This window comes from Helobdella robusta (genome assembly GCF_000326865.2).
Source record: "Helobdella robusta unplaced genomic scaffold HELROscaffold_3, whole genome shotgun sequence".
Taxonomy (NCBI): Eukaryota; Metazoa; Annelida; class Clitellata; order Rhynchobdellida; family Glossiphoniidae; genus Helobdella; species Helobdella robusta.
Window position 1 is genome coordinate 5,275,963 of NW_008704501.1, and position 15,735 is coordinate 5,291,697.

The window sequence follows — 15,735 nt, forward strand, 5'->3', positions numbered from 1 at the left end:
CTTTTTGGAATTGCCGGATCTCATCTCTAATCACTGTAGTTTTGATTTCATCAATGAAAATAATTATTTATTATTCGTATTATTTTATTTATTATTATGGGGCGGCGTGATGGCTCAATGGTTAAAGACGCCTGGTCTTGCTATTGCAATGACTGGGTTCGAATACAAAGAGATACCCGTCTTGCAATGTGTATGATGCGTGGTTTGCACGCGTATTCATATACGCTGTGTGTGTTTGTCGTTGAAACCTCTGAAGCTAACGCAAAGTGAGAGAGTAACCTTTAACCTTTATTGAATGAAGATGAAAGGACGCAAGCAGACCCAAATGATGAGTTTTTCAAAAAGTTGTTCTCTATAAAATTTTTTTTAACTTTTTTGTCTGAGATTACAAAGAATTATTTCAACTGAAAAAGTTTACAGCTAAATCAAAAAAAAAAATTTTTTTTTTAATTTTTAATGATTTCTTAGTTATTCTGAGACAACAAACAGTGCGAAAGACAATTTGGTGAACATGAAAATTAAATGATGACTGGAATGATTTTTAATAATTTTTACAATCAATATTCGTTGCTAAAGGTGTTGTTAAGTACAACTTTGTGAGCAATGTTCGATTTGAGTAGAGAATTCTATGCGATGATTTCATCTCTATATATAGGGATTTAGAGCTATATATGTACTTGATGTGATCTTTTAATAAATGAAGGCTCTTAATGCAAACTAAAATATTTTTTTGGCTATTCTAAATTAAATATAAATTTCGTTCATAATTTTTAAACGCATCTGATAAAAATAAATACAGTTTGAGAAATAAAACAACGATTGTTAAATTCAATAAGCGTCAAGAAAGTTCAAGTTTTAATGTTAACATGCCTAAACTTGGAAGAAACTTTCCAGGAGTTCAAATTATTATTTGAGATTATTTTTTGGGACGCAATATAACGTACTGCATATGTTTATATAAATAAGTGACGTTAAAATAATATGTAATGTAAGTTAGGAATCATGCAAATAAATACCCAGTAAGGCACATGTATGAAACAAATCCTAACAATACTCGCGATTCTAACTGCTCTTCACCTGATGTTCAACTTTGAAATTCAAAATTTATTTGTAAATGTGGATGATTGAAACAACTGGTAATAAAATTCTGATGCCTTGTCAAAGAAAAAAGCAGCAACAAAATAAAAAATGCTGTCCTTCCTATGTATATCTCGTCTCGCAGCCAACAAGCATGAGCTCCGTAGTTGCTCCGTAGACGGTAGTTGCTCCTGGTTGTTGTGTTGCGTCACCTTTGTATACGTTTATTTTAAAGGGGCTCAGACGTACAACGTTGTTTATTTATTTAGAGTTTGATTTATTGCTCCAGGCAGCAGTCCATGATGCACATAAATTGTCTGATCGCACACATAAGCACAATCAGCGGTTAGAGCTCGATAGTTTGATTAAACAAAATTAAACAAAATTAGCCTGCATTTTAAAAGTTTGTACATGGCATTTTTGCGAGATATAACATATCAAAGTTAATTTAGTTTTAAAAAAAATGATTAAATATATTAAACGATAGATGAAAATTAGTTTTGTAAAACGAGATACATTGCAATATGTGTTATCTTCAGGCAAGTTTGCATGCGAATGACAATCGAAACTAACTGATGTGCACGTTATTTAAATAATTAAAAATTATTTGTTTAAATAATAATTAAAATGTTTGTAATTAAATTTTGAAAACATTTAAACAGGGTTTCAAACAATCTGAAAAGCATTTTAATCATTAATATTAATAACTCAATTTAACTAACGAATTTTATTTTAATTTAATTGACAAAAAAACATTGAAGCCTGTCATGAGACTTGGAAAATTTAACAACTGAATTTGCCTTTATATCAAAAGTAGATCAACTTTGAAAATCTGGTTGGCAGGTTAAAAGGATTGGATAAATGCCTCGTACTCGATAGTTTCACCCATGTTCTACTAAAGACTGAAAATCATCTTTAGACGTGCGCTATTTAAGATTGCAAGATCAATGTGTAGAGAAGATAGAACGCTGCTAATATCTAAATTACAAGTCCTATGGATGGGTATTGATAAAAGACAATGTAATATTTATTAATAAATTTATTTATGAATAAAATTTTCTGTATAACAGGCACCTGTAGATAATAAAATTTGAAAAACGTTTAATAACAGCCTATGAATTATACTAGTACATGTTAAAAATTTCAATAATATATATGTCATATAGGTATTATAATTAGATGGTGTATATAGAATAAAAACATACTCTAAAATTTTTTGTCAAATTATAAATTTAAACTTTAGGTTTTGTTCTTCCATATTAGTTTTCATCACACTTGTTACATTGATCTGAAATAAATTACCAAACATAAATAACCATGGATGCGTTCTGCAAATAAATAAGATTAGTTAAGTAAGGCTTCCGTGTGAGTGGAAAATGGAGTCATCATATTTTCTGCTGGTTAGTGATTTGTGTGCCATGAAAATTGATAATGGCGTCTTGAAGACAAAGGTCGGTGTTTCTGCTGGAAGTTTGTGGGTGCTTCTTGATCAACAACAAGATGATGCCAAATTGTTGGAGGAATCCATGAGCCAACTTCAACTGAAATCTTGCGATTTGATTGATGTCTATCTGTCTTGCGCACTGAGTGATGTTTTAATGATCAGTGATTTGGAATTTAATCTCTTATTATCAGTTGAATCATTTGCTGAAAGGAAACGCATTTCTACTGAAACTGATTCACTAGCAACTGGTTGTATCTTGTATGAAAAGTACCTCGATCAATTTAAAACTGGTCAAATGTATGAGATGTTCGTGTCTCTGGTGAATTATTCAGGCCTTCCAAAAAACAGCAGAGGTCAAGTAAGGTATGTGGGACCGCTGACCTCACCAGAAGGAATATGGTTTGGAATTGAATTGCCATTGGTTGGTGTTTCTTACAAAATAAATCACACTACATATTTAATTTAATAAATTAAATTAAGTAATTAGTTGGTTAATGATTAAATTTTTGCAGCCACTAATTAGCACTTACTCAACTGATGGATCATATGATGACAAGAGATATTTTGAATGTAGTGCTAACTGTGGAATATTTGTGGCAGTTGACAAAATTTCATCACATCACATAAAATTCTATGAAAATCTTTCTAAGTCACCAGCAACTAAACTAACAGGTTCTGATCTGATAAATGATGATGGAGCAATACAAGATGGGGTGCAACGAGGGGGCCTGATGAGACCCCCACTCGAGTTGGGTGAGAGAATTGTGTGGATTAGTGACGATGGACCTGAGTTAGGATCTGTCAGGTGGATCGGCATATTACCTGATGCCAAAATTAAAGAATTCACAATTGGAGTAGAATTTGTAATTTTGTTTTTTTTTTCAATTTCAAAAATAATTTTACTTATTTTAATTTAGATTTTTCGATCAATTTTTATTAAAAGCATGTCATGTTTTACTAATATATTCTTATGTTTCAAATAAGTTTTGGTACCACATTTTTCTAGATAATAAATTTAGATACTTCAAGATTTTTTATCAATCTCAACGCATGAAACCAGGATCGTCCTATAGGGACAGGGACAGGCAAGTACAATAATGTTCATCTCTTCAGGACAGCACAAAACCATGCATCGCTCATACCAGCTATTGGTCTTATTAAGGCCGATGAATATTTTGGACCAAGACACGCAGATTTTGCACAATTCAACAACTGTTAAGTATCTTGTTTTCAGTTTTTTTTTTGGGGATTTTTTTTAAAGGATCTTGAATTTTCTAGCCATTACATTTTATATATTGCAGCAGCAACAACGAATCAGATGTACCATCCCATCTCAAACGTCAGTAGTGCTGGTTTCATAACTTTACGCGATGACTGCAGTTCAAGTGCGTCGGATAGCATCAACTCGACCAAGAAGTCCCTTGTCAGCATGCAGCCATCAAATTCCATGTTTGAAAATTTACATCTTTCTTCAGGTTTGCTTTGTTATGAATTTCTGTTACATTTGTTTTATGCGTTATAATATTCCTAAAAATGCAAAAAATTCATGAAACCACTTTTGCCTTATTAATTATTTATTGTTATTTTGAAAAAGTTTGAGAAATTGTTGATCTGACATGATTTTGTTTTTACTTAATTTTATAAAATGTATATTTCTATGATGACAAGAGATATTTTGAATGTAGTTCTAACAGTGGAATATTTGTAATGAACAACCATTGGTAGGTGGTGCCAGTCCAAATCGAGTTGCATTCATTTCAGTGGCTGACAGGTCACCATGTTCTCAACAGCAGCAGCAACAACACAGGACATCTTTTTCCCACCACAAACAACAACAACAGAAACAACAACAGAAACAACAACTACATAAACTTTCAGATCAACCACAACAACAATGTACATTTTCTGAACAACAGAACCATTGCAGACAACAAAATTTCAGCAAAACAATGCCATCCTCATTTAGATTTTCATCTCACTTCTCCGACAGAAGCTCCGTCACTCCCACTCGCCAGGAACCTCATCACATCTCCCAGCAGTGGCACCACAGTCACTCACGTATCCTTGGTAGCAGTCTTATCAGCAAGCACAATAGCATCAATTATGATAACAGCGCGCTTGCTAGTGATGTACATGTTAGAGGTGTTGATGCCGCTGATGGTAATGTTGTTGCAAATGATGATTATGATGAAGATAATGAGAAGGTTGAGAGGTCAATATACGATAGAGAGAAGGAACATTGCTATGAAAATGTCATAAAGGATGATGATGGTAACATTCTGAATATGGATTCTAATGCTTTTAAGGTGACTTCTGCTTCTAACAATTATTAATTTTTTTTCATTCATGTTTGCCAGTTTATTTTATTTAACCTTGGAATTTTGTTACAAATTGAATAAAACATTTTTTCTGTTTGTAAAAGTTTGAAAAAGAAGAGCTGCTTTCATTTGAAACACATGTCAAGATGACAACTGCAGATTATCATTTAATAAAATTCAATTTTATGTAAATCCTTTTTAAAATTAAATAATGTAACTGTATTTAACAGTAACAATTCAGAACATAGGATAATATTTTGGTTTGCATGGCACATGTCACGCACACAGGTTGCAGGATTGGGAGCTGATGCATTAACACAGTTTGAAACAACAACTGCAAACTGTTACCACTCTTCAGTTCTTCCGTCATCTTTGCGACGAAGTTTTGACGATATGAAGTCTGGAAATAAAAAGAGTCACACCGGTCAATCTGTTTTCGTGCATGAGAAAGATATTAAAATGGGAAAGTCAGACAACAGAATTTATGCCACTAAGGCTATGAACAGGAGCATGGATACTGTGGATAATACCAAAACTTTAACTGGTCTCAATAAAAGTTACATGGTGCATGATGCATGCAGTGACAGAAATGAACTGAATGCCAATCTTGGAACATTCGACAAGGTGTCTCCGTCACCATCATCAAACATGTGCAAAGTTTTCGATGACAGTGACGTTCTCCTACGTCTTCCATACACAACAGGCAGGAGCACTTTCTATGAAAGGGCTGATGGTGATCACATTTTAACATATTTTTTGTTAACTCTCTAATGTGTTTATCACTATTGCCTCATTTTTGTACATTGTTACTGCTGTATTTTATTTCGTTGTAGTTCCACGCATGCACATTAATTATTCCAACTTAAATGTTTTATTTCTGACGCAGATGAAAGTTTACATTCACCATTGGCAGATGATGCCACACCTGCTCCGACGTCAACGACGAAACCAGCTGAACCAAGCAGTAGCAGCAGCAGCGCTTCAACCAGAAACAGTTTTCTCAAGTTCTTCAGCAGACGAACTCCCAATATGATTCTGCAGCAAATAAACAAATCATGGAAGATCGTTCGACTGCCGCAGATGTCAAACAGGAGAAGTTCCTCCTCTGATTGTCCTTCAAATGTTCTTCCTGAACTGCCTGAAAAAAAGTCCTCCGTTCGCAAAAAGTCTGCATTGATCTCTACTAGCAGTAATTTGAAGTATAAAGAAAATATCAATAGCACCAATAACAATGAAGTTCCTACTGATGATACTTCTAAAGAGTACAAAAAGTTCATTAGAATAAAGGAGGAGGCGCCGTCATGTGTAGATGCAAAACTTTCTTCCAAGGAGAAGATGCTTCAAAGGAGCAAACAACCGAAACAAATTGATAGCTGTTGTCAAACCGATGATCACATTCTGTTAGAACAACTGCAAGAAACTCGTCTGCCATTTAGTCCTCAATCAAATCACTCCAGGTCTTTTACGCAACATTCGCAGAAATGCGATCATTTTGACGTGAAACACGAACCGACCCAGCAGGAAATAAGAAGCAGACAACCGTTTAAAGCAACCGAGGATGACAACTTTCATATCCTGAGTCCTTGCAGGGACGCCGAAAAGAAAAGGAACTGGAGCATTAAGAGGAACAGTTTCGAACATCACATCAGTGCAACAACCAACTGCCATCATCATCCCGATCATGTCAAAATCTTGTCATCACTGTCCACACCGCCGTTCTCATCGTCGTCGTCATCTTCCTTATCAGATAACTTCATTGTTCTCCCATCACCTCCTCTATCTCTGCACCACCAAAATCAGCAGTCACAGACGCACGAGGGCCCCACTATTCCACCTACTCTTCTTAAGAGTGAACCTAATTTCAATTCACTGTATGAAAGCTCGATGGATGTTGTTTTGAAAAATAATGTCGACCAAGGAGCAGTTTACGAGATCTCTTCACCGACAGTTCAAACCGAATTCAAACAAATCATCTCTAAGAACATGGAGAATATGATTATATCTTCACCCGAGAAGATTCTCGAACCGTACGGATTGAAAATAGGATCGTCAGTTGAGGTGGATGTTTGTGGTCAGCCATGTTACGGACTCATCATGTGGATTGGCGCTGTGGGAGAGAGCACGGAGACCATAGTTGGCATTCAACTGGTTAGTCAATTGACTGACCGACTGACTGATTGTTTTGTTGTATATATCTTACCCCGTCCACATGGGCTTATGTAAATGTAGCAAGTTGAAGTTTTAATTTATTTATAATCATACTATATTTTGACCTTTTTTGAAGAACTGATGTTGATGTATTTGTTGATTTCACATTTTTATCATTTCAAATTTAATAACCTACACCATTTTTACAGAAATCTCTGAATATTTAATAAATAAAAGGTTTATTACAACAATTTACTACATTAGGAGGAGGATATGGAGAAGTGTGGGGATGGAAGGTTGGGAGATGTCAGACTGTTTCAGTGTCCACCTTTCAGAAGCTACTTCACATTTACTCAGTACATCAAGAAAGACAGCAGAAAGATGAAAGGTCATCAGCGCCATCATCCCTCTCGTCATCCTCATCATTCAGAGGAAGTGTTGCAGGATGTTGATGATGGTGATGACAATGATGACGACAGCTGGAATGATGAGTTCACGAGTGTTATCAACACCAGTTACATCAATCCAAGTTTGTTTTGGCTGTTATTTTTTATTGTTTCAATATGTTTTCAATTTAAATTTTCCAATTCAACAGTTTAGTAGTAATTTTTTAAAATTTCCAAATTCTTCTTCAAAAGTTTCAACAATTTTTGTAAACAATTAGGTTTAAAAGTTCCCACTTGTCCGGACGTCAGTGAGTTACAGATGCCTGCTAGCATGGTCGATGTGAACAGTTTGTTCCGCTATTTGCATCTCGATCAACCCCTCCATAACCATCAACATCAGTGCAATGAACTAAATAAAAATTATAATACGGCTACTGCAGTGGAGATTTCAGATGTAAGAAATGACGATGTTGAAGTGCCGATGAAAGGCATACAGGGTTTGAATAATTCCTGCTACATTGATGCATCGGTGTTCTGCATGTTTGCTTTCAACTCTACATTCGACTCTGCACTCCACAAGAAGTTATCACAAAATGATGATGATGATGAGGAGGAGGAAGAGGAAGAGGATGATGAAAAAGTTGACTCCCGTTATGACGTGGTTGAAAGTAATGGCGGGAAAAAAACAGGTGATGATGATGATTTGCTTTTCATTAAAGTGAAAATGCAAAAGTGCTTGAGAGATTCCATTGTCAATCCTTTAAGAAGGTTTGCACTCACTCAGCGTTCATTTTTAAAAGATTTCATTGCAACTAACGATAGTATCATTGAATAATAATATTACCACTAATACTAATAATTATATTGCGGTGTAACTCTCGAGTTGTTTCACGACCATTAAGAGAATCATCTACCACGAACCATAATCATGCAGGGATTTCTTTGTATCTGCTGACAAAGTAGCAACACTGAGAAGTCTCCTCGATCAAAGCCTCACTGGTCAGAGGTTCTTGTTTGAAGAAAAAGGTGGGGAATTTGGCTGTTGTGTATATATGTATGTGTGCGTGTTTGTTTGTATATGTGTGTGTGCGTGTGTGTGTGTGTGTGCGTGTGTTTGTATGTGTGTGTGTGTGTGTGTGTGTGTGTGTGTGTGTGTGTGTGTGTGTGTGTGTGTGTGTGTGTGTGTGTGTGTGTGTGTGTGTGTGTGTGTGTGTGTGTGTATTTAGTAGGCATGTATCTATGTATGTACGTATATGTATATATATTTTGAAAAATGTAAGATTATATTGTACAACTGGTGTATTAACTTTTTTTTGGTGATATATCTTCATGTTTGGTTATTTTGAGAGTATGGTTTTATTTTACTACATTATTCCACGACACAGACCCTGAAGAGTTCATGAATGCAGTGCTGGAGGACATGCTGAATGTCGATCCTTTCCTTAAGTTCAAGTCCGGTTTTCTAACTTTGTTTTTCAATGTTCTAGTGTCGTTAATTAAACGTTTAAATTTATCTCGAAACTTCAATTTCGTGATTGTACTAGGCTTGTGATGTAACTCAACCGGCTTTTAAAATGTGAAGTTTTAATAACCTGACAGACTTATGGCTTTCTCTATGGCTTGCTTCGTACATTCATTCTGTTTTAATTAATATTTGGATGGTTGACGGTTCCTTGCTTCATTGAATGATTACTTATTTACAGTACCGGTCACGAGTCGCATATTCACCAGCTGTTCATTGATAAGGACAACCTTGACATTGACCTCACGTTGACCTCTGTGCAACAGCTCATTGAAATTTCTTTTTTCCAATCTACGTTGAAATTAACGCAGGTTATTTTATTTGCAGCCTGCTGGCAATGGTGTTTGACAAAAAAGTTTCAAACATTTAGATATGCGTGTTGACTGTATTGTCCGTTCCGTGATTTCGTTTGCAGAAGCCAGCGTGCCTGATGCTACAAATGCCTCGTCATGGCAAGGAGTTCAAGATGTTCGACGTCATCATCCCATCTCTCTTCATTGACGTCACTGATCTTTTGCAGTATGGTTGGTCATATTTTAATGTATTTTCAATTTGTTTCTTTGTGGAGTAAACTTCTAGTTTAGACCAGACAGCGTTCGAACCAGACCAGTCTGCAACAAATCACGGACTCATAGCTTCATAACTAACACGCCTATTAAAATTAGACTGGCTTCAACCTGATTTAAAAGCGTAAGAAATGACTTCTTCCGTTAATGGTATACTTTGATTGTGAGTTAAACGGTATAAGAAATGAATTGCACTGCACATATTACATAAACAATTAGTCTGAATTTGTGATGATGGTTTTGGGTGTGATAATTTGGTTGCCTGTCTATGATAAATTGAATGAGCTGCTAAGTAATTATTAGCATAGCAACTTGTGTTAATAGTTTTTATCCAATGTTTCGTTTATTTGCCTCTTCATTGGCTTCCATTGAAGGTATAAGAGAATGTACGATATGCGGGGAGATGGGAGTCTTTGAATGTTCACATTGTTTCCACAGTCACAAGACACTCTCCTCCATTGTCTTCTGCCAAGCCTGCTCAAAGCAGGTTTCATATTCATTAGTTTCAATTACTCGCATGTGACCGGGTACGTCTCTTGCTGCTGTTTGATCTTGTTTGCAGATGTTGGCACGTTTCTCTGTTATCGTTTTTATGTTTGTGTTGTCCATTTCAAACATCACTCGCACTGCATGAATGCCAAATATTCGTTGGTCAGTACCACAGCCACAACAAGAGGAGCCACCATCAGCCACAATCCATTAAAACTCTCTTCATTAATTCAACACCAAATGCCTCTTCAACGGGTGCACTGCAAACGGATGATAATCACCAAAAACACGCCAACAATAAAACTTCCAAAAGACGTCACGATTCGAATGGCAATGACGTCATGAACGACAACAACGACACCACCAACCACAGCCACAACAACGGTCACAGCGACGACAGCAACGACACTGATGATGCTTCGACGATCATCCTCAACAAACCCGAACTCTACCGAGAAAAGATGGAATTGTTTGCCGTCATGTGTGTGGATGTCAATCATTTTGTTAGCTTCGTGAAGACGGGCAGCCACGCTGACTCTCCTTGGATTTATTTTGATAGCATGGTGAACAGGAAAGTCGCTGGTATGTCCGTCGTATTTTGGTCGTCTTTCTGTTGTATTTTAGCCGCGTGTTATTAAATTATTTTAATAGCACATAAAGGCAACCTAATTTGTTTCATTGGAATTATTTACATTAGAGAACTGACTGATGCTTCTAATTCACCTATGCATTCACCACATTCAGGAATTGGGAATGCGTTTGAACGCGCCCAGGAAGACAACGTCTTGATTCCTAGCATTAGAGTCTGTTCCTTCCTACCAGGATTGCTGACAACCAGTGAAAGCAAATTGAAATCAACCTGCCTGGCGATCAAGTCTGGCGAGACTGACAACGAACTGATGAAGAGGTTTCTTTCAGATGCTTATATCTGCATGTACAGATCTACTGAGTTAATGTTTTATAAATAACCATTCTAGTTGGGTCATCTTACAATTTTTGATTCTTGTTTTCTCTCTCTCTCTCTCTCTCTCTCTCTCATTCATTTTCTTTATATCATTTTTCTATTTTATTTCCTTATTGGTGAAGGTTTTTTAAATTTTAACCAGTGTTCGCTGCGTAAATTAAGATTCCGTAACGTCAGTAACATTTGGAAGTAAAAAGTTCATGAAAACTGTTTCGTGGTAATGTTCGGTTTATTTTCATTGTTAAATTTAATAACCGTGTTGCTAATATGCGCTGTGCTAATAGAAAGCACATGATCTGATATTAATATGTTTAGCACGTTCATGCAAGCTGCAATCATTTTGGTGCAATATTCAACCTAGTATCATGATATATCTATCGATCTATCGTATAGATAGATAGATAGATAGATAGATAGATAGATAGATAGGTAGGTAGGTAGGTAGGTAGGTAGGTAGGTAGGTAGGTAGGTAGGTAGGTAGGTAGGTAGGTAGGTAGGTAGGTAGGTAGGTAGGTAGGTAGGTAGGTAGGTAGGTAGGTAGGTAGGTAGGTAGGTAGGTAGGTAGGTAGGTAGGTAGGTAGGTGGTAGGTAGGTAGGTAGGTAGGTAGGTAGGTAGGTAGGTAGATAGATAGATAGATAGATAGATAGATAGATAGATAGATAGATAGATAGATAGATAGATAGATAGATAGGTAGATAGGTAGATAGGTAGATAGGTAGATAGATAGATTACTCTAATTTAATTGAGTTTAACTTTAAATACTGGCCAACAATTTACGAAAACGTTTTTGTGATCTCCGTTTTACAATCTGATTGTTACAATATTTTACTTATTTAATAATATGTATTTACAATAATATATTGCTTTTTCCCCATTAGTTAACTATTCCTATTTTCAGTCTAGTCGTACAGTTATTTTAAGCATATTTTTTAACTCATTTTCTCAAATAGTTTTATAATTTTTTTAACGTAAATGAATGAATAAATAACCAGTATTAAATGAAACATCATTTTACATTCTATAAATTAAAATTTTTCTCAGTGTGTTTGTTGTCTTCAGAAGTTTGTATTTTCATGGATCTGTTTATATTCCTTTCAAATTCAACTGATATAATTTATGTTACTGAGTTCTTTTATTTAACTATTCACTGATTGATGTGGATTTAGCGTTGAATTTCAATGGCTATTTTTTCTTTTAAAATTTTATCAAATTTTAAAAATCCAAATCAATTCAGTTAGGTGAGTTAGTTACGACTGACATATTTATTCGTTCTCTTTATATTATATTATATATTTTTTATTTTATTTATTTATTATAAATTGTAATTATGATGAATTATATTTTACATATTTGCTGCATTGCAACCATTCCACTTAACACATTCCAATATAATATGCAGATTTACACGTACTACGTTTTACGTTATTGTTCATATTTTATGTTGTACATGGTTATAAAGAGCTCTTTTTTGACGTGATTTAATTCTGTTTAGACCTTCCTTCCAAAACCTTCTTTCTAGATTGATTGTTAGTTTTTATTTCGACTTTTTTTTCCATTCGTTTAAATATGCTTTTCTCTGTCTCAGTATGATCTCTGTATGATCATGATATATGTATGATATGTTTTAAATATATATATAAATATGATACATTACATATTTGTGTGTGTGTGTTTCTGTTTGTGTGTGCATGCATGCGTGTGTAAGATATAGATGACACAGTCATTTATTATGATCAGTCAAAGACCCCATGTTAGTTTAACAGTTAGATATGTCTTTTATTGCTTCTTTTGTTCCTTAGACCTGCCTTCAGAAAGTTTAAATGTCTGTATCGTTTAAAATTATCATTCGTAATAGATTGTTTAAATAAAATTAGATTTAAATTATTACGTCGTTACTAACAATTCATTTCTTTTTGGCTCGGATCGGGGTTAGTTTTAATATTTTAATTCTTGCAATATTAAAATTTATATGCAGTGTTTGGGTTTTTTAAATTATAAAATAGGCGTGCAAGTTGATTGGGATGAATAAAAAATATATATCGAGATATATATATATTAAATGGCAGATGTGAAGTTTATTGAGAGTTTGGATCGACAAGTGTTAAACAATGTTTTCAATTTATGCCTCAACAAGTTAATTCATGTTTTTTTTATCCTAGTTAGTGATGATGTTCGTCCGTAGAGATGTGTTGTGTTTATAAGAAACGCATCTATGCTGTGACGATCCACTGTAAATAAATACTACAATTTGTCAACACGAGATACATTTGCGCCTAACACATGCGATAACTTGAAGACCACAGGTGATATTCATGCCATCAAGCATAGGAATTTTCACCTATATATAGTGCGCCTGATATGGGCAAGTTAAATTAAATTTTTTTAAATGTATGCCACCAAGACTACGTACCAAAATTCTTTTAAAAATGGCATACCGAAGAAGTTTGAGAAACCAGGAGGATGCCGACCAGTTCAAGTGATTGCTCTCTACAGGCATGGCACACGCTTTCCTAGTCTTAAAAACATGAAAACCGTGGATCGACTGCTGACTGAATTCGTGGAAGATTACCCCAACAATGTTACAGTGAGGAGTATGAAAGAGGTTTTTGATCGTGAATTCCACTTCAGCGAAGACAATGAACTATCGAGAGGCGGGGCTCGGGAACTCATTGACATCGGCAAGAGGGTAGCCACCAATTTCAACCAGTTATTTAAAAATTGTAAGGCAGGCGAATTATTATTTAAATCAAGTTCCACTGAAAGAGCTTTCGATAGCTGCAGCTATTTCCAAGAAGGTTTCTCAAAAGTTATTCCGTTTGAGGGCAGCACCACAATCACTGACGATTTTCTTTTGAGATTTTTCGATAAATGTTCAAACTACATAACTTCGATCAAAAAAGACAAACTTGCCTTGAAGGAATGTGAAGATTTTCAGAAAAATTCTTATCAAGAAATCAATCGACTGATGGAGAAAAAGCTAAACTTTAAAGTGGATCTTAAAAGAAGTGAGTTTGTTTGCGAACGATGGGATGGTCGTTTCGGAACTCTCTTCATTTTCTACCAACATCGCTCATTGAATATACAACTTATTCAAATTTAAACCGCAGAGGAACAATTAGTGATGTTCAGCATAGCTGGATGTGCATATGCATTTGTTGGCGATACTGTTTGGAGCACCATTTTCCCAGAAGAAGCAAGAAGTATGCTAGAATATTCTATTGATCTTAAGGTATTTAAAATTATATTGGTTATCACGTTATGTATACCAAATTATTTAAGACAAATGATTAAATTTGGTCAAAATAATATGATATATTAAGAAAATTTAACAATAACAAGAGCATCTCACATCATACATTTTGTTTCAGAAATATTACGATTCAGGTTATGGGCACGAAATAAGCAGTCTCCAGAGTTGCCACTTATTCTCAACATTTTTTCGGCACATAGACAGCTTCATCGAGAACAGGTAATTTTTGCTATTTGAGGTAACAATCAATACCATTAATTCAAATTAATTAACGTAATTTTATAGGTTGAAACTGAAGGGTGTCTTTTATTTCGCTCACGCGGAGACACTGCTGCCAGTGATGTGTCTGATGGGATTGTTCAAGGACGACGAACCTCTGAGACACGACAACTACGAACGCATGAGAACCAGACTCTTCAGAACAAGTTTCATATGTTCGTTTGCCGCAAATATAATGATTGTGTTGTACGACTGCAACAAAATTTACAAAGTACAAGTCCTCCACAATGAGAAGGCCATACGTCTGCCACCGCCCCTACAACCAGACGACAAACTCTTGTACAGCTACTCAGATTTTAAAAACCACTACAAAGATGTTTTGAATCGCAAGTTCAATGATGTCTGTCGTCTTGAAGAAAGCAAAAGTTCTTCCTCAAGTTTTTCTGAAGAAATGTCGTTCTCAACAATTTCTGGTACACCTTCCAAATCACAATCATTTTCAAGAGTCTCGAAGGAAACGACAGGCGGATCGGAGCAGAGTTCTCAATCTCAACACGACTCAAGTTCATCGCGTTCCGTCTCACTAGATGAAACAATTTCTAATTTTTCACGATGAACCATTGCTATTAACAATTAATTTATTTTATGAATAACATTAAATACATCAAAGTATAAAATTTTATTTTTATGGCAATATAAAAATAATAATTTAATTATTTGATAACCGTTAATAGTCGAAAAATTTTAACAGTTTGATTATCACCATGTTATCTTGTATAAATGTTTTGTATCGTTTTTTGTAAAAATTTACGCAAATGCATTGTATAAAATGGAAATAAGCGAAATTATCTCTAAAGGAGTATTATTCTGTATTAAAGATTTTCTAAGTTGTCATCATTATGGTATTCGTTCAGAATTTCACTAACGGCTGTTGAATCGAGAGTTTTCGGGATTTCTTCATAGATACCTGAGGTATTATCGAAGTCATACATAGAGTTCAGACTGTTATAGTCTAAGGCATGGTTTTTGTTGTTAGTAAGGACGTTGCTATCTGTGCACGTAGCTGATCTAGAATTTGTCTCACTGAGAAAATGTAAACTGTTGTCGTTTTCACAATAAATGTTGGTCGTATCGAGGGAGCCGTCGTTTTTGCTGCTGCACGTACTGAGTTTGGAAGATATCGTCGTTGATAGCTTAACACACTGACGATTGTCTGGTGAAACCGTTGCTTCATTGTTTACTTGGGCCATGTTGTTTAGGTGGATTTGTTTTGAAGAAGTGTGTTCTCTGTTTGATGTATCGGTGGCATTGTACCATGAGTAGCATCGCTTTCCGATACCGGAAGAAAATA

At 35.2% G+C, this 15,735-nt stretch overlaps 2 protein-coding genes across 2 annotated transcripts; both read left to right on the forward strand.

Annotated features, from left to right (window-relative positions):
- Positions 1 to 7,854: 7,854 nt before the first annotated feature.
- Positions 7,855 to 10,918, forward strand: HELRODRAFT_66057 (hypothetical protein; the record flags this gene model as incomplete). The annotated part of the gene is made up of 10 exons (XM_009021428.1): positions 7,855 to 7,955; positions 8,043 to 8,141; positions 8,308 to 8,399; positions 8,759 to 8,825; positions 9,077 to 9,206; positions 9,311 to 9,419; positions 9,836 to 9,948; positions 10,118 to 10,205; positions 10,407 to 10,532; positions 10,728 to 10,918. The coding sequence occupies 10 exons, from the start codon at positions 7,855 to 7,857 to the stop codon at positions 10,916 to 10,918; spliced, it is 1,116 nt and encodes a 371-aa protein (XP_009019676.1).
- Positions 10,919 to 13,301: 2,383 nt separating this feature from the next.
- Positions 13,302 to 15,000, forward strand: HELRODRAFT_161517 (hypothetical protein; the record flags this gene model as incomplete). Its single annotated transcript, XM_009021429.1, has 4 exons — positions 13,302 to 13,920; positions 14,023 to 14,144; positions 14,284 to 14,384; positions 14,451 to 15,000. The coding sequence occupies 4 exons, from the start codon at positions 13,302 to 13,304 to the stop codon at positions 14,998 to 15,000; spliced, it is 1,392 nt and encodes a 463-aa protein (XP_009019677.1).
- Positions 15,001 to 15,735: the final 735 nt, after the last annotated feature.